Source organism: Pseudoliparis swirei, chromosome 12, assembly GCF_029220125.1.
Source record: "Pseudoliparis swirei isolate HS2019 ecotype Mariana Trench chromosome 12, NWPU_hadal_v1, whole genome shotgun sequence".
NCBI classification, from domain to species: Eukaryota; Metazoa; Chordata; class Actinopteri; order Perciformes; family Liparidae; genus Pseudoliparis; species Pseudoliparis swirei.
In genome coordinates, this window is record NC_079399.1 from 1,594,493 (window position 1) to 1,622,461 (window position 27,969).

At 44.8% G+C, this 27,969-nt stretch overlaps 2 protein-coding genes and 1 long non-coding RNA gene across 13 annotated transcripts in view; all 3 read left to right on the forward strand.

Annotated features, from left to right (window-relative positions):
• Positions 1-270: 270 nt before the first annotated feature.
• Positions 271-14,463, forward strand: senp6a (SUMO specific peptidase 6a). Its single transcript, XM_056427499.1, is given in 16 exon segments — positions 271-560; positions 793-933; positions 1,203-1,236; positions 2,021-2,209; positions 3,741-3,934; positions 4,086-4,255; positions 7,559-7,675; positions 7,769-7,891; positions 7,970-8,062; positions 8,326-8,624; positions 12,121-12,206; positions 12,271-12,359; positions 12,437-12,505; positions 13,129-13,279; positions 14,111-14,300; positions 14,303-14,463. Coding segments are annotated over 16 exon segments (2,241 nt in total). The 5' UTR covers positions 271-296; the 3' UTR covers positions 14,335-14,463.
• Positions 8,650-10,183, forward strand: LOC130202215 (uncharacterized). The gene is made up of 2 exons (XR_008833308.1): positions 8,650-9,487; positions 9,836-10,183. It is a non-coding gene; the product is annotated as an uncharacterized LOC130202215 (long non-coding RNA).
• Positions 14,464-16,852: 2,389 nt separating the features above from the next.
• Positions 16,853-27,969, forward strand: part of myo6a (myosin VIa) — a 67,259-nt gene continuing 56,142 nt past the window's right edge. For all 11 annotated transcript variants that reach the window (XM_056427467.1, XM_056427469.1, XM_056427470.1 and 8 more), the window contains exons 1-2: positions 16,853-17,046; positions 26,989-27,109. In XM_056427467.1, the coding sequence (XP_056283442.1) occupies positions 26,993-27,109 (117 nt within the window). In that variant the 5' untranslated portion in view covers positions 16,853-17,046; positions 26,989-26,992. The remainder of the gene's footprint in view (positions 17,047-26,988; positions 27,110-27,969) is intronic.

Consider the following 27,969-nt stretch of genomic DNA (forward strand, 5'->3'; position numbering starts at 1 on the left):
CACATGACCTCCACCGCGTCACATGACCTCCACCGCGTCACATGACCTCCACCGCGTCACATGACCACCACCGCGTCACATGACCTCCACCGCGTCACATGACCACCACCGCGTCACATGACCTCCACCGCGTCACATGACCACCACCGCGTCACATGACCTCCACCGAGTCACATGACCTCCACCACGTCACATGACCTCCACCGAGTCACATGACCTCCACCGCGTCACATGACCTCCACCGCGTCACATGACCTCCACCGCGTCACATGACCTCCACCGCGTCACATGACCTCATGATGTTAAACGGCGTTCCCTCCCCAGTCGTCCTGTCCAGCGATGACGAGGAGGCGGGCCCCGGCGGCGCGGCGGGCGCCAACAGGCTGGACAGCGTCTCCCCTCGCCCGGCCGACTCGGCTCACTCCTCGCCGGCGCCCTCTGGAGGCCGGGTGGAGGCGGCGGTGAAGAGCGCCGGAGAGCAGGAGGAGTCCAACGGCGAGTTCTTCGAGGACGTCAACATGAAGATCACGATACCGCGGAGAGCCCGGATGAAGGATCAGGTGGGCGTCGTCACTGCAGGTCGATGTCCTCCACTGGTTAAAGATAATATACATGGCGTTGGATCAAATCTGAGGATTATTCCGTTATTACTCCGTCGTCGTTGGGTTGACAGTTGAGGGAGCAAACGGACGTCTTTACAGAGAAGTTACGGATTCAGAGACGCGAAGCGCTGACGGTCTCTCTTCTCCACCTCCTCTTTTTTGTCTCTCTCTTTTTTTTTTAACTCTCCAGTTCGGGAATCAACCCCCCGAGCAGTTTTCTCCGAGGCCGAAGAAACCTAAGTGTACGTCCAGCAGCTGCGACAGCATCGTGCTGGAGTGCCGCAGCGTGAGGGTGGGCACGCTGCGCAGGATGGTCACCAAGCCCGTCGTCGTGAGTAATAAAACATCAGAACAATAATACAATGTCCGGTTATGGAAACGATTAAAGGCACGGCCTGCTCCTCGAAGCTGAAGTACAGAGGAGGGAAAAGAATGAACTACAATGTCCCTCCACAAGTTTCAAAATAAAAGCCCTGCATGGAAGTGGATATGTCCCCATGCTTTTACTGTGAAAGGGAGGCTGAGCCTGTGAAGAGCATGTGACGTCTCCCTGGAGGACGTTAGAGTTACATCTCTGACACACGTCTTCTCTCTCTGCAGTTTTCCACGGAGCAGATCCAGCTGGAGACTGAAGGTAAATGAGAGCGTCACGACGTAGAGTCACGACGTAGAGTGTCACGACGTAGAGTCACGACGTAGAGTCACGACGTAGAGTGTCACGACGTAGAGTCACGACGTAGAGTCACGACGTAGAGTCACGACGTAGAGTGTCACGACGTAGAGTCACGACGTAGAGTCACGACGTAGAGTCACGACGTAGAGTCACGACGTAGAGTCACGACGTAGAGTGTCATGACGTAGAGTCACGACGTAGAGTGTCACGACGTAGAGTGTCACGACGTAGTGTCACGACGTAGAGTGTCACGACGTAGAGTGTCACGACGTAGAGTGTCACGACGTAGTGTCACGACGTAGAGTGTCATGACGTAGAGTCACGACGTAGAGTGTCACGACGTAGAGTCATGACGTAGAGTCACGACGTAGAGTGTCACGACGTAGAGTGTCACGACATAGTGTCACGACGTAGAGTGTCACGACGTAGAGTGTCACGACGTAGTGTCACGACGTAGTGTCACGACGTAGAGTCACGACGTAGAGTGTCACGACGTAGAGTGTCACGACGTAGAGTGTCACGACGTAGAGTGTCACGACGTAGTGTCACGACGTAGAGTGTCACGACGTAGTGTCACGACGTAGAGTCACGACGTAGAGTGTCACGACGTAGAGTCACGACGTGTAGTGTCACGACGTAGAGTCACAACGTAGAGTGTCACGACGTAGTGTCACGACGTAGAGTCACGACGTAGAGTCACGACGTAGAGCGTCGCTACGCCGTTGTCTCACGCCGTGTGTCTCAGGCTCTCAGCGCGACGCCGTGGAGAACATCTGCCTGCGGGCGTCGGAGCTCGTCAGCTGCGAGTGGTGCAGCGTCCGGAAGCTTCCGGTGTTGTTCTTCCAGACGAGTCCGGCCGAGTGCGCCCGGCTGCGCTCGCAGCTCCACATGTCGGAGGAGGAGGGAGCGCACTGGTACGACTGTGCCGGGGACCGTGAGTACACAGATAACGCAGTACAAGTACACAGCCACAAGTACACACCTCCCTGTGTTGTAACTATCATTAAGAAAGATACAGATTTCTCCCCTGCTGTCGCCCCCTAGTGGTCAGCAGAGAGAATGCAGCTTTAACACATGAAGCATAGACTTCTATACAACCAGAGGAGTCGCCCCCTAGTGGTCAACAGAGAGAATGCAGCTTTAACACATGAAGCATAGACTTCAATACAACCAGAGGAGTCGCCCCCTAGTGGTCAACAGAGAATGCAGCTTTAACACATGAAGCATAGACTTCTATACAACCAGAGGAGTCACCCCCTGGTGGTCAGTAGAGATAATGCAGCTTCAACACATGAAGCATAGACTTCTATACAACCAGAGGAGTCGCCCCCTGGTGGTCAGGAGAGAGAATGCAGCTTTAACCCATGAAGCATAGACTTCTATACAACCAGAGGAGTCGCCCCCTGGTGGTCAGGAGAGAGAATGCAGCTTTAACACATGAAGCATAGACTTCTATACAACCAGAGGAGTCGCCTCCTGGTGGTCAGGAGAGAGAATGCAGCTTTAACACATGAAGCATAGACTTCTATACAACCAGAGGAGTCGCCCCCTGGTGGTCAGGAGAGAATGCAGCTTCAACACATGAAGCATTGACTTCTATACAACCAGAGGAGATGTTCTGAAGACCTTTGTTCTGCACAACATGATCCGTTTTATTGCTGTTAAGAAACAGAATTGAAGAAGATGCATCGTAGCTTTCTGGGGCCTGAAATGAGACATTCTGCATGTTTAAATATTAACGAGCCGTGCTGATATCGTTTATTATGGGCTGTTAGTTAAAGGTTAACGTGCGAGGTCTAAATGTGTCTCCTCAAATACACACCAGCTCAACGCCCGCCGTGCTTCATTTCTCCGTGTTCAGAGCTCGGCTGGTTAGATCGATATCCTGCTCTCACTCTTCAGATTCAATACATGGATATATAAATAATAGATGGCTAAATAAATAGCTGCAGCTGCACATAAAGCTGAAACGGGTTGTGCAAAGCGTTTAGAATATGAAACGCATTGAGAGTTACACGACTGTTCAAAGGTCTGGGGTCACTAGAAATGTCCCTATTGTTCAAAGCTCTGTTATTCAATGAAGATCACATTAGATCATAAATGTTAGTGTAATGACTATTCTCTGGTGTTTAGTCTCTCCAGAGGTGTGTAGAGGCCCGTCTCCAGTGTTCTGATGGTACATTGTGTTATCGCCTTAGAAGACTAGCGGAGGGGTAGAAAACCCTTTAAACCCTTTTGATGTGAGCGCAGCTGAAAACAGTTATGCTGCTGAGAGAAGCTATACAACTGGCCTTCCTTTGAGAACAAGAAGAACGACATTGAAACTAGATTTTATATTCATTTTGCAATGTGATAAATAAATGTCATGGAAAACACCACATTGTCTGGTGACCCTGAACGCGCCGTGTCTTCTGGCTTTAATGAGATGCGTTTGATGCGTTTTAACTTCCCGTCTTTGTGCTCAGAGTCTGACGAGAAGTTCATCGTGCTGATCTTCGAGAACGGGCTGGTGATGAAGGAGCAGGCCATTCTGGAGGACATCCTGGGCGAGATCGGACGCGCCAACGGCCTCGTGAGCTTCCCGGCCAAGCTGCCCTTCGAGGAGGCCAACATCCGGCTGGTGAACTACAACAAGGCCCTGAAGCAGAAAGAGGACAAGGTTTCACTCTGACCACGACAAACTGGACATCGGATCCCTTTAGATTTAGTATCTCTGGAATATTTACAATCAATCATGTTTTTCTGAAGATTCCTCGGCATGGTTTTGTATTTTATGTTCTCCGTCCTCACAAACTCCCCCCCCCCCTCAGGAGAAGCCGACCCAAAGCCCTCAGAAACCGGCTCACGGCTCCCCGGTGAACAAGGTGGCGCAGGCCTCCCCGGTGAGGATGGCCAACCGGCAGCACGCCGACGGCTACTTTGAAGACGAAGACGAGGACATGACCGACCTCCAGCCGACCTTCTGCGGGCCCATCGTCAAGTGAGGAACTCTTCACACACAGATATGGTCGAACGGGACTAACATGGGAGTGTGCTCACCTGTGTGCGAGACGGCGAGCCGAGAAGTGTTAACACGTAGAGACAGAGAGACATGCGGCTGTAGAGACGACCAATAACAGACGTTTAGTTTCATAAAAGAACAAAGACGTCTTGAAGGAAAGGACCTGACGTCCTGCTGCTGTCATCTGGGCTAGAGAGACACTACAGGGGGGCGGGCCACCCTGATGGAATGGTGGGGGAAACACTGGGATGTATTTATGTATGCGTACATATATATATTAGGGATGCACCGATCTGATCGGCGCCGATCCATATCGGCCGATATTCCCATTATCGGTTTTGATCGGCGTTCTCAAAACGGCCGATCAGATGACGTAACATCTGCGAGAAAAACTATCAGAGACGTTTCAATCGCGGCGCAACGGAGACGATGCGCCCGGCGAGGGCCGCAGAGGTCAGAGGTCAGAGGGGATCCTCACCACCGGCGCGTCCGTCCCCCGAGTTGAATCTCTGGGTCGACTCAGCCGACTCACATGTCTGCCCCTAGAGATGCTCACGCTAAACACATTCCATCGGGAGCGAGAGGGTTTGATCACGTTAGCGAAGGATTTATGTGACAACATCCGGTTTTGCAAAGTTAGCGGAAAGAACCACGTGAAACAACATCAGTTTATCAAAATAAAGATGTCGACAAATCATACGCTAACATATAAAAGTAAACAATGAACTGATTTTGTATCTTTAGAGATCGTTTCTGAGATTTAGCTTAAATTATGCTAACATTAAGACATTGTTACTGTCCCAAGGAAGAGTTTATAAAAATAAGTCAGACTTTTGTATGTTAAGAAAAGTCCTGTAAATCGATCTCCCCAAGAGTTCCAGGAAATGAATAATGCAGATGTGTTCCATACACTCCCGTTCAAAAGTTTGGGATCACCCAGACAATTTCGTGTTTTCCATGAAAACTCACACTTTTATTTATCAAATGAGTTGCAAAATGTATAGAAAATATAGTCAAGACATTGACAAGGTTAGAAATAATGATTTGTATTTGAAGTATTAATTTTTTTCTTCAAACTTTGCTTTCGTCAAAGAATGCTCCTTTTGCAGCATTTACAGCATTGCAGACCTTTGTCATTCTAGCTGTTAGTTTGTTGAGGTAATCTGTTGAAATGTCACCCCACGCTTCCTGAAGCACCTCCACAAGTTGGATTGGCTTGATGGGCACTTCTTGAGGACCATACGGTCAAGCTGCTCCCACAACAGCTCAATGGTTGAGATCTGGTGACTGGCCACTCCATTACAGACAGCAAGCTGCCTGCTTCTTCCCTCAAGAGTTCTTCACAATGTGGAGGTGTGCTTTGGGTCATCGTCCTGTTGGAGGAGGACATTGGCTCCAATCAAGCGCTGCCCACAGGGTATGGCATGGCGTTGCCAAATGGAGTGATAGCCTTCCTTATTTAAAATCCCTTTTACCTGGTACCTCCCACTTTCCCAGCACCAAAGCAGCCCCAGACCATCACATGACCTCCACCATGCTTGACAGATGGTGTCAGGCACTCTTCCAGCATCTTTTCACCTGTTCTCGTCTCACAAATGTTCTTCTGTGTGATCCAAACACCTCAAACTTGGATTCATCTGTCCAGAACACCTTTTTCCAATCTTCCTCTGTCCAATGCCTGTGTTCTTTTGCCCATACCAATCTTTTCTTTTGATTGGCCAGTCTCAGATATGGCTTTTTCTTTGCCACTCTGCCTAGAAGGCCAGCATCCCGGAGTCGCCTCTTCACTGTCGGCGTTGACACTGGCGTTTTGCGGGTACCATTTAAAGAAGCTGCCAGTTGAGGACCTGTGAGGCGTCTATTTCTCAAACTAGAGACTCTAATGTCCTTGTCTTCTTGCTGAGTTGTGCACCGGGGCCTCCCACTTCTCTTTCTGCTCTGGTTAGAGCCCGTTGGTGCTGTTCTCTGAAGGGAGTAGTACACACCGCTGGAGGACATTTTCAGTTTCTTTGCAATTTCTCGCATGGAATAGCCTTCATTTCTAAGAACAAGAATAGACTGGCGAGTTTCACAGGAAACTTATTTTTTTCTGGCCATTTTGAGAGTTTTATCGAACCCACAAATGTGATGCTCCAGATAATCAACTAGCTCAAAGGAAGGCCAGTTTTATAGCTTCTCTCTTCAGCAAAACAGTTTTCAGCTGTGCTAACAGAATTGCACAAGGGTTTTCAAGGGTTTTCTAATCATCCATTAGTCTTCTAAGGCAATTAGCAAACACAATGTACCATTAGAACACTGGAGTGATAGTTGATGGAAATGGGCCTCTATACACCTCTGGAGATATTTCATTAGAAACCAGACGTTTCCACCTAGAATGGTCATTTACCACATTAACAATGTAGAGAGGGTATTTCTGATTGATTTAATGTTATCTTCATTGAAAAAAACAATGCTTTTCTTTGAAAAATAAGGACATTTCTAAGTGATCCCAAACTTTTGAGCGGTAGTGTATATCAGACTGTCTCAGAAAATTAGAATATTGTGATAAAATAGTTATTTTCTGTAATGCAATTAAAAAACAAAAATGTCATGCATTCTGGATTCATTACAAATCAACTGAAATATTGCAAGCCTTTTATTCTTTTAATATTGCTGATTATGCTTACAGCTTAGAAAACTCTAAAATCCTATCTCATAAAATTTGAATATTTCCTCAGACCAAGTTAAAAAAGATTTATAACAGCAAAACAAAATCAAACATTTGAAAATGTGTTTCCAGGTGTTTCGAGTTAATTAGACGATTCAAGTGATTTGTTTAATACCCTACTAGTATACTTTTTCATGATATTCTAATATTTAGAGATAGGATATTTGAGTTTTCTTAAGCTGTAAGCATAATCAGCAATATTAAAAGAATAAAAGGCTTGCAATATTTCAGTTGATTTGTAATGAATCCAGAATGCATGACATTTTTGTTTTTTTAATTGCATTACAGAAAATAAAGAACTTTATCACAATATTCTAATTTTCTGAGACAGTCCTGTATGTGTGTGTGTGTGTTGCCGTATGTAAATGTGAGGATGCTGTGTTGGATCGTCTCGTTCACCAAGAAGCACTGAAGCAGAATATCTGGTCAAATAAAAACATGGAAACAAAGACAGATCACCTGCATCGGTTTACATGGATGGATGAATGAATGTATGGATGGATGGATGGCTGTAATGGATGGATGGATGGCTGTAATGGATGGATGGCTGTAATGCTGTTGGTGGCGTGTCTCAGGTTGATGGTGTACCCGCCTCCTCCGGCCAAAGGCGGCATGGCGGTCACCAACGAAGACCTGCACTGCCTCAACGACGGAGAGTTCCTGAATGACGTCATCATCGACTTCTACTTAAAGTAGGTGGACGGGTTGAGCTTCCACGCTTCAAAACAAAAGGTCCGTCTCCATTCCCACGAGCCGCTTCCCCCTCCTGTGTCCGTCTGCGTCAGGTATTTGGTTCTGGAGAAGTTGAAAAAGGACGACGCTCAAAGAATCCACGTGTTCAGCTCCTTCTTCTACAAGAGGCTGAACCAGCGGGAGCGGCGCAACGCGCCCGACACCGGCAGCCTGCCGTGAGTCTCCGCCGCGGCGCTCCTCCTGCTCCCTCGGCCACTCGCTGCTTCACCTCTTGTGGGTTTCATTTATTCCAGCATCCAGAAGAGGAAGCACAACCGGGTGAAGACGTGGACTCGCCACGTGGATCTCTTCCAGAAGGACTTCATCTTTGTTCCCATCAACGAGTCGTGAGTCTTCTCTAGAAATTCAGCTTTTCTTTATTTACTATGTTTCTCCCGTTTTCACATGTTTTTATTTAAATGTATTTTATTACATTTTCTTTTCTTAATTATGTATTTTTTCCATGTTATTTTTTATATTTATTTTATATTTATATTAATTTTTTTCTTATTCAAATATTGCATTGTTTTTCTTTAGAAATGTCCTTTTCTTTGGTTGAATGATCTTAGTCTCCTTAGATTAGCCGTTGCCCTGTGTCTCTTGCCGTCAGGGCTCACTGGTATCTGGCCGTCATCTGCTTCCCGGGTCTCACGGGTCCGGTTTACGAGCAGAACCCTCTGGACCACAGCGCCCCGTCGGAGGAGAACCCTCCGGACCACTGCCGCCCTCTGTCCCCCGACCGGGACGGGCTAGACGACGCCTCGGTGGACCCGCTCGCCGCCGTCCCCGAGGCGCCCACCGCCGCTCAGGCCGAGCCCCCCGCCAAGGAGACCGACGGGGGACCCGAGGCCCCCGGCACCGCCACGCCGCCCGGCACCGGCCCGGCAGAGCCGGAGCAACAATACACAAGTGAGCCAAGTGTGGTACATTATGTGAGATAATAGAAATGCGTAATAATGCGAATTAATGCGTAGTAATGCGTAGTAATGCATAGTAATGCGTATTGATGCATAGTAATGCGTATTAATCAGGGTGTCTGCGGGTCCTTAAAAAGTCTTAAAAAGTCTTAAATTGCTTTTCCTAAAAATAAGGCCTTAAAAAGTCTTAAATTGTCTTAAATTCAGATTGGATTGGTCTTAAATTTTATGAGTGTCATGTCACTACGAATATGAGGCAATCTGTTCCGCCAGGTCCGTATTTTGCTCCGGTCGCTCTGCGGTGTCTCTGGTGTCACCGGAGCCACGCCCCTTCTCTTAAAGGGGCCCCGCGTATTCGGTCCTATCAATCCCTACAACGTGAAGCATCGGCTACTTTAGAAAACATGGCAGGATGCAAGTTCAACAACGGCTTGAAAAGAACGAGTGTTTCTGGTTCCGGTCGGTGAAATGCTTCTGAAGCTGCGTTATGTGTCGGGAGACTTTCCAGCGGTGGAATCTCACGAGCAGAGCAAGAAGCACAGAGACTAGCGAAGGCCGCCAGCAGCCCGCGGGGCTAGCTGCTGCTCCGCCGCTAGCTGCTGCTCCGCCGCCAGCAACGACGTCAACTCCAACGCTGGAGGTCACCGGAGGAAATCCAGCGCCGTGCAACAAAGAGCTCATCACCGAAGACCAACGCTGCAGTGCGTTCTTCATTCTGTTCCACGAGACTCTGAACCAGACCACCGCGAGCAGACAGCTGGACTTCATGTGCGTTATTGGTGAAATGACCACGTCCAGTCAGGATCCTGTGGAGCTCATGGGCCATGACACCAGGACCTACTTCAGCACCTCAAAGTAAGTCTAACATAAATATATGTATTAACTATCCTCTTGTATATGAGTATGTGTTTCATATAGTTAAGCTTTACTCATGTGTCAAGTTAATAACAGCTATGCATAGGCGCTCTACACATTAATTAGACTAATTACAAATAGTTTTAGAATGGTAGTAGAGTGGTGTTTACCTGTCTATGTCTACATAGTGTTCACTAGGCTCAAGAGATGGCTCGCGTTGCTTAATTTGTAAAAATAGTATTCATTCATATTGATCCAGTCTGACATTAATCTGAAGTGGTGGTGTCATGAAGAGATGTGGTGACTGTTGTTTGGCTAATGTCTGCCTTTTTTCTTTCTTTTTTCCAGGAGAATGGACCAAATGTCAACTGGAAGTTTTTATATTAATACAGTTTGAAAAGGATTGTTTTCCTAGTATATTCACAAAAGCTCAGGAGTAGACGTGAACCTGTGCACAAACATCCATCACATAGAGACATAAGAACTCACTCACACACACATAGATTCTATTATGTAAATGAATTTGCATTTTAAAAGCAGCTGGAACTGTTATTTATGTTATTTAATAGATTTTTTTGTTCAAAAGGAACTATGTTGCACGTATTTAAAAAATATATTTACTTAATTTTATAGACATTTGTTCATGGGACTTAAATGTTCTGAAAATGTATTAATAAATATAATTTACAACAGCAATGACATTTGTGTTATCCTTTTGCATTACACCATACTGTTAATTTTGAACAGACATCAGTGTGTTTACTTTGAATTAATTAATTTAGATTAATGTATATTTCCATCGTAAGTTAGGTCTTACATTTTATTTAGACGTGGTCTTAAAAAGTCTTAAAAAGTCTTACATTTCACTGGTTTATTCCTGTAGACACCCTGTTAATGCATAGTAATGCGTATTGATGCGTATTAATGAATTGTAATGCGTATTAATTAGGGCTGTCAGCGTTAACGCGTTAATCTATGCGATTAATTTGGCCGCGTTAACGCACTAAAATATTTTAACGCAACTTTTTTTACTTCCGGTGTTCGTTGAAGTTTTTACACTCAAACCGAGTGTCAAACGGCAGTACGGTTTAACACTGTTTCCGTTTTTAAAACAATTATTTCTCCGCGAAAATAAGGATCATAAATGAGTTTAACTCGTGGATGAATCAGTCGGGTTTCCTCCTGCTCTCCTCCCTCCCGTCTCCCCCTCTGATACTCAGAGGAACGGAGGGGCGAAACAACCAATGAACACTCAGTAAATCACAAAGGACCTCCCACCTCAGGCTCATTTAGCAGCCTGTCAGTCAGAGAACCAGAGAATACGGCGCGAGGACAATGAGCCTCATTTCAGAGCTGAGATTGTTCTGGAATGTTTGATGTATAACACGTGGGGGTGTGTCACATGCAAAAGACTTTAAAAGGTGAATTTATTTTTTTTGTAAAATGTATAAAATGCCCCCAGCCTCCAGAGGGTTAACGTGACATATGTGAATGTCAGTCAGTTACCAAGGCCACTGGTTCTGCTGTGTTCAGTGTTAAAGATGACAGGACCAATGGGGTCTCAATATACTTCTTTACTAATCTGATGTTTCACTGAAGAAACAATTTATCATCCACGATATTAAATACCTCGCTGGCACTTTATAGGTAGGAGCCTCTTTGAAAACACAGCTCTGTGTGAAGTTTGGTCTTTAAAAAGAAGGAAAACACTTTTAATCGCGATTAATTAATCGCAATTTCAAAATGTGCGATTAATTAGTTACTTTTTTTTAATCGATTGACAGCCCTAGTATTAATGCATAGTAATGCGTAATTATGCGTATTAATGTGTATTAATGTGTAGTTATGCATACCAATGCGTATTAATGCTTAGTAATGCGTATTAATGTGTAGTTATGCATACTAATGCGTAGTAATGCGTATTAATGCTTAGTAATGCGTATTAATGTGTAGTTATGCATACTAATGCGTAGTAATGCGTACTAATGCTTAGTAATGCGTAATGATGCGTAGTAATGCTGACTAATGTGTATTAATGCTTAGTAACGTGTATTATTGTGTAGTAATGTGTAGTTATGCATACTAATGCGTAGTAATGCGTATTAATGGTTAGTAATGCGTATTAATGTGTAGTTATGCATACTAATGCGTAGTAATGCGTAATTATGCGTATTAATGCGTAGTAATGCGGACTAATGTGTATTAATGCTTAGTAATGCGTAATTATGCGTATTAATGCTTAGTAATGCGTATTAATGTGTAGTTATGCGTACTAATGTGTATTAATGCTTAGTAATGTGTATTAATGCGTATTAATGCTTAGTAATGTGTATTAATGCGTAGTAATGCTTTTCAAGTGAATGTTGTATCTTCATATTCTTCAGGGGGTTGAAAGCGACTCCCTCGTGTCACCCAATCAGAAAATAGTAAAATAATTATAAAAGAAACCAGCGTTCCTCAAAGTCCTCGTTCACGTCTTTAAATATATATTTTTTCTCCAAAAGAAAAAGGCAGACGATCTGAAAATATTCTAAATCACATTTCTAATTATTTTTCCGTCATTCGCTTTAATCTTTAACCTTAAATCTTTCATCTTTAATCTTGATGGTAACGGAGGAGCTCGTGTCTTCCAGGTGAGCTGCAGAAGATCAGCGTCTGTTACGGTTCAGTGAAAGGAGACGAAGACTTCAACTTCTCTGACGATCAGAGCTCCTGTCAGGTAGTCCCTCCTCCTCCCCCCCCCCTTCTCCCCCCCCCCCCCCTAACGTGTGGCGTGTCTCCAGGATGAGTGCAGTGATGATGGGGCTCTGGCTGAAGACGCTCTCTGCTCTGACTCCTCGGCTCCTCCCGGCAGACTGAACCTCTGCAAGCAGTGAGTCGCTGCACTTCTGCTGCTGGCCAGCAGGTGGCGGCGCCGCTCCTCTTGCCTGACTTGTTTCTCTGCTGCAGGCCCTGCATCCTCACCATGGACTCCCTGCGCGGCCCGGCCCGCTCCACGGTCGTCAAAACCCTCCGAGAGTGAGCAGCTTTCATTTCTCAAAGTGGCGTTCAAGGACCAGAAAGTGTTCGTTAAACCCAGAAGCGAGAGGGTGCGCCGTCGTTACGCCATGTTTCCATCATCCCTCCTTCCCCCACTCTCCTCCCCTCTCTCTCTTCTCTCCTCTCTTTCTCCTCACCCTCCTCTGTCCGCTCTCTCCTCCCTTCTTCCTCCTCCTCTCCCTCCTCTCTCCTTCCTCCCTCTCTCTCTCTCTCTCCCTCCTTCATCCCTCTTTCCTTTGAACCTTCCGCGTGTGAAGATTCCGTCAGAAACTGAAACTGAAGCGTTTCATTTAAAATCAGAGCGTTGAGTCGAGAGCTCAGTGAACGATGACGTCATGATTCATGAGAGGAGCTCGGTGAACGATGACGTCATGATTCATGAGGAGCTCGGTGAACGATGACGTCATGATGTGACTCAGTTACTGTCGAGCTCTATGCCGACACTTCAAGGAACTTGAGGACATTCTGATTATCTGGTTCCGTTGTTCTCCAGTTTAATACGTCGGCGTATTCGACGCTTCTTTCTGTGTTTTGGGTGTTTTTTAAACGGTGGTACTGTCTCCTGTGTGTGTGTGTGTGTCTCCTGGGTGCGTTTGTTTCAGGTACCTGGAGGTGGAGTGGGAGGTGCGTAAAGGGACCCAGCGGAGCTTCGGGAAGGACGTGATGAAGGGTTCGAGTCCCCGCGTGCCGCAGCAGGACAACTTCAGCGACTGCGGCGCGTACATGCTGCAGTACGTGGAGAGCTTCTTCGAGGTGACGCCAGCAGCCATGTTGTTATCAGATATTATATCAAATATTATGCATCAAGAAATCTACGACTACAGAGTGATGACGTGCGTCACGCATATCAAACGGATGATATCCGAGACACACATTATGTATTTATATATATAATATTTTATAAATAAATACATATTTTATACATGTATATGTGTGTAGTTATATACATAAAATATTTATTGGTACAGTGAACATTTAAAAAAACCAACTAAATAGTCAGAATAAATAATAATCTGATAAAAATGTGATGAAAATGTGAAACCTGTCAATGCAATTTGTATATAATATATAAATATACAATATTTATATATACAATATTTATGTTTAATATCTTTGGGTACAGTACAAAAATAAGCAAAGTGAAACAATTTAATGCAAATTGAGAAATTCAAATAAATGTTAAAATACTAAATAAAAGTCAGAAAATAAATCTTTCTAAATAGATAGAAATGTAAAACCTATCAATCACATTTTAATATAATTTCCCCTGAAAATAAAAAATCAAATATAAATTGAAAAAGATAACATAAATAAATATTATAAAATATGATCTTTTAAAATGTTATTCTAATTGGAACAAAATTGAAAAGTAAATGTGTACATACTAAACAATAGACATTAAATATATCTTTCAAAATAAATAATAATCAAATAAAGGTTTCAATCAATGAGCCATAAAATAGATAAACTACTACAAAGTAATAAGTCTAAATAAAAGGGCGATAAAATGAGTTAGAATTGCAACGTGTCCCCGATGAGGCGCAGCGCCTTTATAAATAATGACCTCCTCTCCTTCTGGCCCAGAGCCCCATTCCCAGTTTCCACCTGCCGGTGAACCTGTCCGGCTGGTTCCCTCAGCTGCGGATGAAGACCAAGCGCGAGGAGATCAGGGAGCTCATCCTAAGGATCAAAGAGCAACAGGAAGTGGACAAGCGGGAGGCGGAGCCTGTCCCGGCCACGCCCAGCTCCCCCGGGGAGCCCGAGATCGAAGAGACGTCCGGCCGCCGAATTTACCCATCGGCCCCTGAGGGGGGGCGGGGCCTGACTGTTTTCACTTCAGCTGGGGAACAACCGGTCCGCGACTCCCCCGTTAACCACAGACATCAAACGCAACGTTAAATTTGTACGGGGAAAAAATAAACAAGAACTGTAAATACGCCGGAAGGTTTTTTTTTCTCCCCGCTGCCTTTGTAATTTACCGTTTACTTTGTTTTTGTTGTAACTAAGTTATGTGTTCTGGAAGTCGTTCTTCTCCGACGCGCGCACAACAACAACAATAACAGCGTGTTTTTTAACGCCGAGCGGAGGAAGACAAACGCGGCGAGGGAAGAAGAGGAAGTCGCCGCTGGCCGTGTCTCCTCCGTGTGGAGTCGGTGGTTTTCAGATTAAAAGCAACTCGAGATGCAGGAACTTCTTTTTGCTTCTTATTTCTGCATCGAACTGTTTTTGTTTTGTTTTTAACACCGACTCTGGAAAAGTTTTATTTATAATGTTTCAAAAGGTTTGTTTTGTTTTTAGTAGAGAATAAAAAATGGAAACATCCCAAACTAATTTCACATGAAAGTCTGTAATAAAAAAGAAATATTTATAAATATATATATAATTATTAAAATATTTATATATACTTAAATAGTTGTATATGCATACATTGTGTGTATTTGTGTAATATATATCGTATTTTTATATATTTATTTTATATTTCAAATTATTCTATACATCAAATAGTGTTTTATATATATATATTTTTATAATACATTAAAGAAAATTATGTCAATGAAGATATATATATATTTTTATAATAAAAATAAAATGTATGACTTTTTTTTATATCAAAATGTTTTCTATTTTAGTATTTTATATATATATAGTGTTTTTTTTAGTCAACATCAGTTCTAATATTTTTGACCCAAAGTACACTGTTAAACTTGAAAATTATATGATTATATATATATATTTAGGGCAACTGTAGCTCAGTGGGGTAAGAGGGCCGTCCCGCAACCGCAAGGTTGCGGGTTCGATCCCCGCTCTCCCCATTAGTTGCAAGTCAAAGTGTCCTTGAGCAAGGCACTGAACCCCCAGTTGCTTCCCGGGCGCATCACTGCAGCCCACTGCTCCTTAATAACTAAGGATGGGTTAAATGCAGAGAACTAATTTCCCCTTGGGGATTAATAAAAGTTTATTTATTTATTTATATATATATATAATTAGAGTCAGTGGGCCTGGTCCCATCCTGGTTCCCATAAAGTCTCAGAGGTTAGTTTCTGTGCTACTTCCTCTTAGAGACCTTGACCTTTGACCCCGACCTGGATTGTGGGTTTAAATCTGAACATTCTGGTACTTTGTCTCCTGGGTTCTAGTTGCCAACTTGTATTCAGCATTACACAGATGTACTACGATGAATACTACGTCTACTTGGTATTTTAAATACTACGTCTCAATACTTTGTTAAATACTAGTCCCAATACCTTATTTTAAATACTACCTCCCAATACTTGGTATTTAAATACCATTAACACTACATTGTTGAACTGATGATACAAAAATATGTATATATAATAATAAAAAATGCAAATGATGTACATAATGCAACAATATATAAAGCCAAGTATAAATATATACATATAACAAGTCGTGTTGAACTCATGTTGAAGAACATACAGAAATATGATACAATATATATCTAAATATAAATACTATAAAATGTACATTTTGTTTTAATTTAGTCCACTTTTGTACGTAATGCTCCACAATATACCACCAAGTATAAATATATAAATATGATGTAATATTATGAGACCAGGCCACCTAGACAGACCCAGATTCGGCTTCACCTGCAGCCCACATCCGGAGCTCCGCTGGGGGGGAATTAGGCATAACCAACACTACCACTTTAGTCCACAGGGGGCGCCAGAACCAACACTACCACTTTAGTCCACAGAGGGCGCCAGAACCAACACTACCACTTTAGTCCACAGGGGGGCCAGAACCAACACTACCACTTTAGTTGACATTTTATATTATATCTTTTTAATTAATGTTATTCTTTTTTAATCAATATTATTTGTATAATATTTATATATTTATCCATGGTGTTATATTTTATACCATTATGTACATAATTCACATTTTATATTATTTTGAATAATATTTTAGTTTTTGTTATCACTATCAGTTATTCTAATATTTATAATAATAATAATAATAATAATACATTATTATTTGATAAGGCGCCTTTCAAGGCACTCAAGGTCGCCGTACAACACATTAAAAACAGTTAAGACAACCGGAGAGCAGCGGCAGCTAAACGCACCAGCGTTCACTCGATTATGACCCCAAGGATAATATATAAATATTATGAAAAGTACACTGTTGAACTGTTCAGAATCATAATAAATAACAGAAATATATATTATATAAAACACATAAATGAACGCCTTTAAACGCCGAGACAGCGCCCCCGACTGGGAGACTGCTTCTTTCCTCTTCTATCCGGCCCCGTGACGTCACGGGACCGGTTTTCCCAGGCTTGCTTGCGGGAGTCGGAGGCTTGCGGGGCGGGGAGAGAGTGGCCCAGGCTGCCGGAGCGGACAGCGTATCATCCGGAGACGAGCCCGGAGGGCGTGTTGCGAGGAAGAAGAAGAAGAAGTATAAGAAGAAGAACGTGTGCGCGCTTTGACCCTTTCTCTGTCGGTCCGGGATTTTACACGCAAGTGCCGGGAGTGCACGCGCCCACCACCGAGGTAAGCACCGCGGAGCAGCCCGCAGCCAACGGGCGGTTTAACCTTTTCAGGGGGATCAGACGGAGGCGCGCGCGTGTAAACACGTCATTAAATACATACTGTAGAGTTATGAGACGCTCTACAGTTCGGGCTCGCATGGAATCCACCGTGAGTTTAGTTTTTATTGCCGTAATCATCCAACTGTCCTCTCAGTCGCCATCGCTGCCACCCCGCGCAGGTACACACACACAGCTGGGTCTAGGAAGTCTGATTGTTCGTGAACTCGTCGCGCTCGCGCGGATTAACACGCGCGCCGAATTCACGACGATATTCCCCCGAATCAGAAAAGTGACCTATCGCCGTGCGCAGCGTGCGCGTGCTGACCCGGCGAGCGGGTCCAGCGTCATCACGACTTATTCTGGACCGGAGCCGGGCACGCGCGCACACATACGAGAACGAGCGTTTTTTGTGTTTTTGTTTAGCCTCAACCCGGCTGCGTTAGCCGGGAGGAGGAGGGGGGGGGGTGCGTTCAGGACGTGTTGTACAGCAGCACCGATCACATCTCACAGCATGAGCATGGCTGCGGCCTGCACGCGCACGCGCACGTACCGAATCAATGGGCACGCTTTGCATGAGGTGGCGGTGCTCTGCGGTCGGGAGGGAACCGGCTCCGCGCGGTGATCGAGCTGCATGATGACGTCACAGCTCCTGCTCATGGCGGCTGTCGGTCTCTTTTGATCTTCCAGCTGCTTGAAGCTCCCCAAGCGGCTCCCGGTGCTCCGCTCACGCCCCGCTGTGTCACACCTGGGCCCGCGTGACCCGGCGTGGCCTCTCCACCTGCACACACCTGACTCCCCCAGCGGGACTTTGTCTCTCCACGTCCTCCTTGTCTTTACGGCCGTTGTTTTATTGACATAAAGTCACATGATGTCACGCGCACAATGGGGCTCATTGTGGCCTCGGGTCAGAGTCCTCAGGGAGGGATCCGGACCGGTTCTTTAGAGAGTCCGGGACCGGTTCTGAGCCTCAGGGCCTGGAGCCGCTGGGAACTACTCTAGGAGTCCGAGCATGTTCTAAAACATATATATATTATTTGTATTGTGCCAGGGAGATGTGACTTCCTGGAAGGCGCTTTGAACTCTGGGTAACGGCTCACGTCCAGGATGAGCGGTTTATGGGCATCCTCGTCCATTAAAGGCGCCGCCGCGTACTCAATTCAATTCAATTCAGTTTATTTGTATAGCCCAATTTCACAAATTACAAATTTGTCTCGGAGTGCTTTACAATCTGTACACATAGACATCCCTGCCCCAAAACCTCACATCGGACCAGGAAAAACTCCCAAATAACCCTTCAGGGGGAAAAAAAGGGAAGAAACCTGCAGGAGAGAACAGAGGAGGATCCCTCTCCTAGGATGGACAGATGCAATAGATGTAATGTGTACAGAAGGACAGATTTAGAGTTAAAATACATTCAATGAATATGACAGAGTGTATGAATAGTTCATAGTAGGCATATTCCACGATGGAGACCTCCACGATCCATCAGGCAGATGGCGGTGGGGAGGAGGAGTGGGCGGAGTCTCAACAGGACAGTGGCGTAGTCATGAGCAGGAATTCCACGACCCAGACGATCCATCAGGCAGATAGATCTATGCCGTCTCATAGGGTCCGATGACCCCATGAGACGTAAAGTCAAAAGGACTTCCGGGAGAAAGCAGAGTTAGTAACGTGTGATTGAGAGATGAAAATTCATCCTTAAGGAGAGAAAAAGAGGAGATAGGTACTCAGTGCATCCTAACGTCCCCGGCAGCTATAAGCCTATAGCAGCATATCAAGGGCTGGACCAGGTGAACCTGATCCAGCCCTAACTATAAGCTCTGTCAAAGAGGAAGGTCTTAAGTCTACTCTTAAACGAGGTGACTGTGTCTGCCTCCCGGACTGAAATTGGAAGCTGGTTCCATAGAAGAGGAGCTTGATAACTAAAGGCTCTGGCTCCCATTCTACTTTTTAAGACTCTAGGAACTACAAGTAGTCCCCCATTTAGTGAGCGTAGCTCTCTAGTGGGGCAATATGGTACTACAAGCTCCTTAAGATATGATGGAGCATCACCAATCAAGGCTTTGTAGGTTAAGAGAAGAATTTTAAAAGTGATTCTTGATTTTACTGGGAGCCAGTGCAGAGCAGCTAGGCCCCGCGTACTTGACGCTACGCAACCGTTGACTTGTACTCTGATCAGTCGAGGAATTCCTGGAACATTTGTGTCCACAAGTTTCACTTCCGGTTCATTTCCTGTTCACTTCCGGTTCACTTCCTGAAGTTCAATCCGCGCTCTGATTTGTAGTCCCGTGACTCGTCTCAGGTGATCGGGACCTCTCGGTTTCAGAGGAGCATCATTTCATCCTTTTATGTTTTTTTAGCATGAATCTCAAACTATAAACGGTTCATTTGTGACGAGATTTAAAACGAGACGCGTAGAATAAAACTTTTCGTTGGGCGTCACGTTTAATGTTGACGGAAGCAGAGTCACACACACGCGGTGCGTTCGACGACCGTGGGGATTTACAGTTCCCAGCTGTGATGACGGTGGTTTTAAATGGTTTAAAGAAAACCTGCTTCTCTCTCTCTCTCACTCTGTCTCTGTCTCTGTCTCTCTCACTCTGTCTCTCTCTCTGTTTCTCTCTCTCTCTCTCTCTCTCTCTCTCTGTTTCTCTCTCTCTCTCTCTCTGTTCTCTCTCTGTTCTCTCTCTCTCTCTCTCTCTCTCTCTCTCTGTTCTCTCTCTCTGTTCTCTCACTCTGTCTCTCTCTCTGTTCTCTCTCTCTGTTCTCTCACTCTGTCTCTCTCTCTGTTCTCTCTCTGTTCTCTCTCTCTGTTCTCTCACTCTGTTCTCTCACTCTGTTCTCTCTCTCTGTTTCTCTCTCTCTCTCTCTCTCTCTCTCTGTCTCTCTCACTCTGTCTCTCTCTCTCTCTGTCTCTCTCACTCTGTTTCTCTCTCTCTCTCACTCTGTCTCTCTCACTCTCTTTCTCTCTCTGGTAGTGGTGACGGAGAGGCCGGGTTCAGACGTCTCCTGTTACTGGTGGAACACACACACACACACTCAGACACACACACACACACACACATGGCGTAATGAGTGGAATGTGAGCCGAGTCACGGCGCTCTGTGATGAAGAGTCTCGACTTACACGCCTTCTCGGTCACTGTCTGGGAGACATTGTTGATGTTGTTGTTTTTTGTTGTTGTACACACACACACTAGATCAGTTCTTGATATTGTGAGTTTTTTCTATCGTATAAGTTGTTCTCCTTTACCTGCGTCTGCTTTGGCTGACGCGTCTCCTTCTACCCACAAGCCCCTCTGTTTTAGAGGGGGGGTGAACCAGCGATGACGTTGAGGCCTTCAGTGGAGTTGTTGACTCTCAGGACGACATTTACAACGTTGCTTGTCTATAAAGGTGTGAGGAAGACAAGGTGACGTTTCAGGACTTAAACGTGAAGCAGCTGATCGACCTTCAGTCCTGCTTCTGATCTTCAGTCCTGCTTCTGATCCGGCCTGAAGCGGGAGTTGGTCATATTCACGTGTGCCGGCGTTGAGGCATCAACGGGCAGAGTGTGTGTCTGTGTGTCTGTGTGTGTGTGTTGTGTGTTGTGGGTGCCGGGAGGTCGAGGCCTGTGAGCACAGGGGCGCGAGGAACGCTGCATGCTGGGTAATCTTCCCGGTTGTGTTTGGGCTCGTCAGGAAGTGTTTTCAGATGACTGGTCCTGAAACACGGAGACGCTCCTCCTCTACGAGGGAGGCTCTTTATTATGGATACTATACATCTATTGATTCAATTCAGTTTATTTGTATAGCCCAATTTCACAAATTACAAATTTGTCTGAGTGCTTTACGATCTGTACACAGAGACATCCCTGACCTTTGACCTTTGACCTCGCATCGGATCAGGAAAAACTCCCAAATAACCCTTCAGGGGGAAAAAAAGGAAGAAACCTTCAGGAGAGAACAGAGGAGGATCCCTCTCCAGGATGGACAGAACAATAGATGTCATGTGACCAGAAGGACAGATTTAGAGTTAAAATACATTCAATGAATATGACAGAGTGTATGAATAGTTCATAGTAGGCATATTCCACGATGGAGACCTCCACGATCCATCAGGCAGATGGCGGTGGGGAGGAGGAGTGGGCGGAGTCTCAACAGGACAGTGGCCTAGTCAGGAGCAGGAACTCCACGACCCAGACCTCGATGATCCATCAGCAGATAGGATCTATGCCGTCTCATAGGGTCCGATGACCCCATGAGACGTGAAGTCAAAAGGACTCCGGGGAGAAAACAGAGTTAGTAACGTGTGATTGAGAGATGAACATTCATCCCTAAGGAGAGAAAAAAGAGGAGATAGGTACTCAGTGCATCCTAAACGTCCCCCGGCAGCTATAAGCCTATAGCAGCATATCAAGGGGCTGGACCAGGTGAACCTGATTCAGCCCTAACTATAAGCTCTGTCAAAGAGGAAAGTCTTCAGTCGACTCTTAAACGAGGTGACTGTGTCTGCCTCCCGGACTGAAGGTAAAGCTGGTTCCATAGAAGAGGAGCTTGATAACTAAAGGCTCTGGCTCCCATTCTACTTTTTAAGACTCTAGGAACTACAAGTAGTCCCGCATTTAGTGAGCGTAGCTCTCTAGTGGGGCAATATGGTACTACAAGCTCCTTAAGATATGATGGTGCATCACCAATCAAGGCTTTGTACGTTAAGAGAAGAATTTTAAAAGTGATTCTTGATTTTACTGGGAGCCAGTGCAGAGCAGCTAGTGCAGGAGTGATGTGATCTCTTTTCTTAGTTTTAGTGAGAACACGAGCTGCAGCATTCTGGATCAACTGGAGGGACCTAAGAGACTTATAGAGCAGCCTGATAATAAGGAGTTGACCTAAGAGACTTATAGAGCAGCCTGATAATAAGGAGTTGACCTAAGAGACTTATAGAGCAGCCTGATAATAAGGAGTTGACTTAAGAGACTTATAGAGCAGCCTGATAATAAGGAGTTGACCTAAGAGACTTATAGAGCAGCCTGATAATAAGGAGTTGACCTAAGAGACTTATAGAGCAGCCTGATAATAAGGAGTTGACTTCAGAGACTTATAGAGCAGCCTGATAAGAAGGAGTTTACCTAAGAGACTTATAGAGCAGCCTGATAATAAGGAGTTGCAGGAATCCAGTCTCGAAGTAACGAACGCGTGAACCAATTTTTCTGCATCTTTTTGAGACAAGATGTGCCTGATTTTTGAAATATTACGAAGATGAAAGAATGCAGTCCTTGAGATTTGCTTTACTTGGGAGTTAAAGGACAAGTCCCGATCAAAGATAACGCCAAGATTCTTTACAGTGGTGTTGGATGCCAGGGCAATGCCGTCTACAGAATCCACATCACCAGATAATTGATCTCTGAGGTGCTCAGGGCCGATTAAAATTACTTCGGTTTTGTCTGAGTTTAACATCAAGAAGTTGCAGGTCATCCATGTTTTTATGTCTTTAAGACATGCTTGAATTTGACCGAGTTGGTTGCTCTCCTCTGGTTTTATCAATGGATATAGTTGAGTATCATCTGCATAACAATGAAAGTTTATGGAATGTTTCCTGATAATATTGCCCAAAGGAAGCATGTATAAGGTAAATAAAATTGGTCCAAGCACAGAACCTTGTGGAACTCCGTGATTAACGTTGGTGGTTATCGAGGCATCATCGTTTACAAATACAAATTGATCTATTGATCTGTATCTATTGATCTGTATCTATTGATGTATTGATCTGTATCTTCAGTGTCATCTCATTTCCTCGTGCTCTGTCAGGACCTCCTGTGGCTCCTCCAGCTGGACTTTGACCTGTTGATCCTCCTCGTTGTCTGTGAAACATTAAGATGTGTTTAGAGCTCTGAACCCGGAGGTGATGAGTCATTTGAAGATTTAGACGACTGAATTACTGCTGATTATGGTTTAGTCTGGTTGTTTGTCAACAGGATTACAACTTTAGAGCTGATTTAAGTTTTTGTCACTTTGGTTAACTTTGGGAGATTATTATTATTATACATTACTATTATTATTATTTATTGCTGTTATCATTTATTATTATTATTATATTGCTATTATATTTTGCCGTTATCATTTATTATTATATATTATTATTATTATTATATATTGCTATTATTATTGTCTCAGCTCCTGAGAGGTGTTGCGCAACGTCTTCCTCGCTGTGAGGAAGTGACCTCACAGATCACCTCGTGGGACAGGAAGTCGACCTGTGGGAGAGAAACGAAGCGTCACAGGCGACCTTGTGGCGTCCTCAGAAACGCTGACACGGCTTAGTCGACTGGTGTGGATCTTCAATAAAACACACACACGTGTGTATGTATGTGTGTGTTTGCTGGAATCTACTTCCTGTTTGGGAGGGAAACAAAGTTTCAAACCGTGACCTTTGACCCCGCTGAGGGTGTGATGTGCAGCCGCTTGTGACTCCCTTTATGGGTGTTAGACTTCGGCTCTGGGGTGTGTGTGTGTGTGTGTGTGTGGGGGGGGGGGGGGCGGAGGACTCATCAATCTTTAATTCCTCGACTTCGTTGAAATGATCGTAAACGAAGACGCGTGTTCCCCATCGACCAACGCAGAGGTCGATATTATTCTTTCCTTTTTCAAGAAGACCCTTTCTTCAGTTCCTGCTGGTGCAACGGCGTGTTTGGACCGTCGCTGCGGCTGATGCATGCTGGGTAACGCTGCTGTTAGGAGTCATAACAGAGGCTCTGTTTGACAAACACGTTTAACGTGAACCCGACTTTAGAGATCAAACTTCAATTCACCTTTTAATAAGCAAATTATTACTATATTTGTTAAAGTAACATTATGCAACAATTGTACCTTAAAATAACAGCTTGAAAAAAATTGTGCTGATACAATGACTTTTAATATGGCGATTTGCGGCTCCGCCATCGGGGGTCTGTGGGGAAATAACTCCGCTATGTAAGATTCTGGAGCCGCCCGCTCCGGGGCGGATGGACTAAGACCTGCTTTCTGGCAGTGATTACGCAACGTCATAAAGTGCCACTCCACGCTCGCAGCTACAGTATAAGGGGAGCTTTTTTATGTAGCTTGTTGGTGTTGTCAACAATATTGTATTCGATCACACGTACTCCACATTCAAACATTTAGAAAACAACGTATATAGGCTGAAAACGCCATCGGTATTTCATCTAAACTAAATGTTGTCATTCTTTTGGTTATGTTAGCATTCATCTCCGATATCACAATGAATAAAACTATGCAGTCATATTTATGTAAAATCTTTGAATATTCTTACCTTATCGGTTGACATCATTTCTTGGTTTATAACTTTGTCTGGTCATCAATACAAGTGTATGCGAGGTTGCATCTATCGTAACTGGGTATTTACGACACTGAAGTAAACATTAAATACCTCAAAAACTGAAGGGGCGCTAAAAGGGAAAAACTCCATTATGGGGCTTTAAATGTAAAAAAAATTCCAATTCATGACGATAAATAAAATAAATCAGTATTTATATTATATCTTCATATTTTGAATACATAAATGCGAGTGAACATTTTTATATGTATATATATATACAAATATTTAAAAAATAAACAATATTATGAAACACTACTTTAATGCATTTTCAAGTTTTTGTATATATATTTCTATTACTTCCTATTACTTTCTTTAAAGGCTGAAGTGACACTTTAGTTCCACAGAATAAGAAATACCGTTTATTAAATAAACTGAATTTTTGGTCCGTTTACACAAGGACGTCTTTTTGCTCCTTTATTCCCAGCAGTGTAAATATTGATCTATGTTTGAATATGTAAACGCTGAGAAAGTCCAACACATTAAAATAAGTTGTTTCTATGTGAAGGCAGGAAGATCCGGTTCTGTTGTTCTTTCAGCCAAACTACAGATTGTCGGTTTCTAGCTGTGAGGATCCTAAATGTGAAAAGGTTTTAAAATACGTTTTTGTTTTCCAGACGTTATTTAAAGCGATTCGGAGGTGTGACTTGTTTTTAAATTAAAGAATAACTTCTGAACTCTCCTTTTCTCCAGTAAAACCCCCTTCAGCAATTCCTCAGTTGGCCACAAGGGTTTTATTTATTTTTATTTAATGTGATGTGTAAAAACAAATTATATATGCTGGAAGAAATGCTGGTAGTGAAGCAGAGACTTCTATACAACCAGAGGAGTCGCCCCCTGGTGGTCAGGAGAGAGAATGCAGCTTTCACACATGAAGCATAGACTTCTATACAACCAGAGGAGCCCCCTGGTGGCCAGAAGAGAGAATGCAGCTGTAACACATGAAGCATAGACTTCTATACAACCAGAGGTGTCGCCCCCTGGTGGCCAGGAGAGAGAATGCAGCTGTAACACATGAAGCATAGACTTCTACACAACCAGAGGCGTCGCCCCCTGGTGGTCAGGAGAGAGAATGCAGCTTTAACACATGAAGCATATACTTCTATACAACCAGAGGAGCCCTCTGGTGGTCAGGAGAGAGAATGCAGCTTTAACACATGAAGCATAGACTTCTATACAACCAGAGGAGTCGCCCCCTGGTGGTCAGGAGAGAGAATGCAGCTTTAACACATGAAGCATAGGCTTCTATACAACCAGGGGAGCCCCCTGGTGGTCAGGAGAGAGAATGCAGCTTTACCACATGAAGCATAGACTTCTATACAACCAGAGGAGTGGCCCCCTGGTGGTCATGAGAGAGAATGCAGCTTTAAGACATGAAGCATATACTTCTATACAACCAGAGGAGTGGCCCCCTGGTGGTCATGAGAGAGAATGCAGCTTTAACACATGAAGCATAGACTTCTATACAACCAGAGGAGTCGCCCCCTGGTGGTCAGGAGAGAGAATGCAGCTTTAACACATGAAGCATAGGCTTCTATACAACCAGGGGAGCCCCCTGGTGGTCAGGAGAGAGAATGCAGCTTTACCACATGAAGCATAGACTTCTATACAACCAGAGGAGTGGCCCCCTGGTGGTCATGAGAGAGAATGCAGCTTTAAGACATGAAGCCTATACTTCTATACAACCAGAGGAGTGGCCCCCTGGTGGTCATGAGAGAGAATGCAGCTTTAACACATGAAGCATAGACTTCTATACAACCAGAGGAGTGGCCCCCTGGTGGTCATGAGAGAGAATGCAGCTTTACCACATGAAGCAGAGACTTCTCTACAGTCGCCCCCTGGTGGCAGCATTTCTTTATCTTCCTCGTAACCGTGGTGACGGCGGACATGGCCCTCGGGCCCCGGTCTGTATTAGCGGCTCCCTTGTGTCTTGATGGCCGTGGGTCCGATGCCGTCTGTCGCTGTGAGAACTCTCTGGCGCCCCCTTCGTCCTCCTCCCTCGTCTGCAAGTCTGATTGAAGTCAACGGAGCGTCTCATTAAAGGTTCTCTTCAGAGGGAACCGTGTGCTGCTCTGTTCACGTTCTCCAGGCCCTCGTCACGGACACGAGGACGGCGATCCAGAAACGTGTGAGCGCCGTAAAGACGGTCCTTTAGCTTTCAAAGCTCTTCAGAAGTCTACATTTGAGACTAGATGCAGAACGGAAACCAAAAGCACCAGGAAGAGGACGCGGTGCGCCTCTCCACCTGAACCGGCACCATGCCTCATCTCAAGTGGAGGAGGAAGAAACTCATCTGACCCTTTTTTTTATGTTGTAATTGAATGCAATGCCGGTTTTGTCCACTAGGAGCAACGGCGAGGCTCGTTTACGTGTTTCAACGAGACGCCAGGACGCTCGTTGAAACGGGGTTTGAACCCGTGACCTCAATGCGTTGTCTTCCACCAATAATGATCCCATGAAACGCTCTGAACAACACCTGAAGGGGGCGCCGCTCGGCCTCCAGGAGAGAGAGAGGGAGGGAGATACGTGTGTGTTCATACCTGTGTTGTGTGTTGCAGAGCGATGGAGGACGGGAAGCCGGTGTGGGCGCCGCACCCGGCCGACGGCTTCCAGCTGGGAACCATCGTGGACATCGGAGCCGACAGCCTGAGCATCGAGCCCCTCAAACAGAAGGGCAAGGTGAGCGACCTCTGACCTCTGAGGTCACACGACTTGTGTGAGGTCACTCGAGTCTGGAGACTACAAGTGTATATATGTGTGTATATATGTGTATTTATGTTTATCAGAATCAGAAACCGTTTTATTGCCAGGAATGTTTACACAAACGAGGAATTTATGTATATATACATAAATATGTGTATATATACATATATATATATACATATGTGTATATATACATATATGTGTGTATATATATATATGTGTATATATATACATGTATATATTAGGGCTGTCAGCGTTAACGCGTTAATCTGCGATTAATTTGGCCGCGTTAACGCACTAAAATATTTTAACGCAATTAACGCAACTTTGTTTACTTCCGGTGTTCGTTGAAGTTTTTACACTCAAACCGAGTGTCAAACCGCGGCAGTACGGTTTAACACTGTTTCCGTTTTTAAAACAATTATTTTTCCGCGAAAATAAGGATCATAAATGAGTTAAACTCGTGGATGAATCAGTCGGGTTTCCTCCTGCTCTCCTTCCTCCCGTCTCCCCCTCTGAACACAGAGGAACGGAGGGGCGACGTGTCGGGGGACGCGGCGCGGAAAGAACTCGTCACACGAAACCTTCACCGTGATTGGTCAATCCGTTTGTCTGTCAACATTTTGGGGAAAGAACAACCAATGAACACTCAGTAAATCACAAAGGACCTCCCACCTCACAGGTGAGGCTCATTAGCAGCCTGTCAGTCAGAGAGCAGAGAACACGGCACCAGGACAATGTGCCTCATTGAATAGAGCTGAGATTGTTCTGGAATGTTTGATGTATAACACGTGGGGATGTGTCAAATGCAAACGCCTTTATAAGGTGAATTTTTT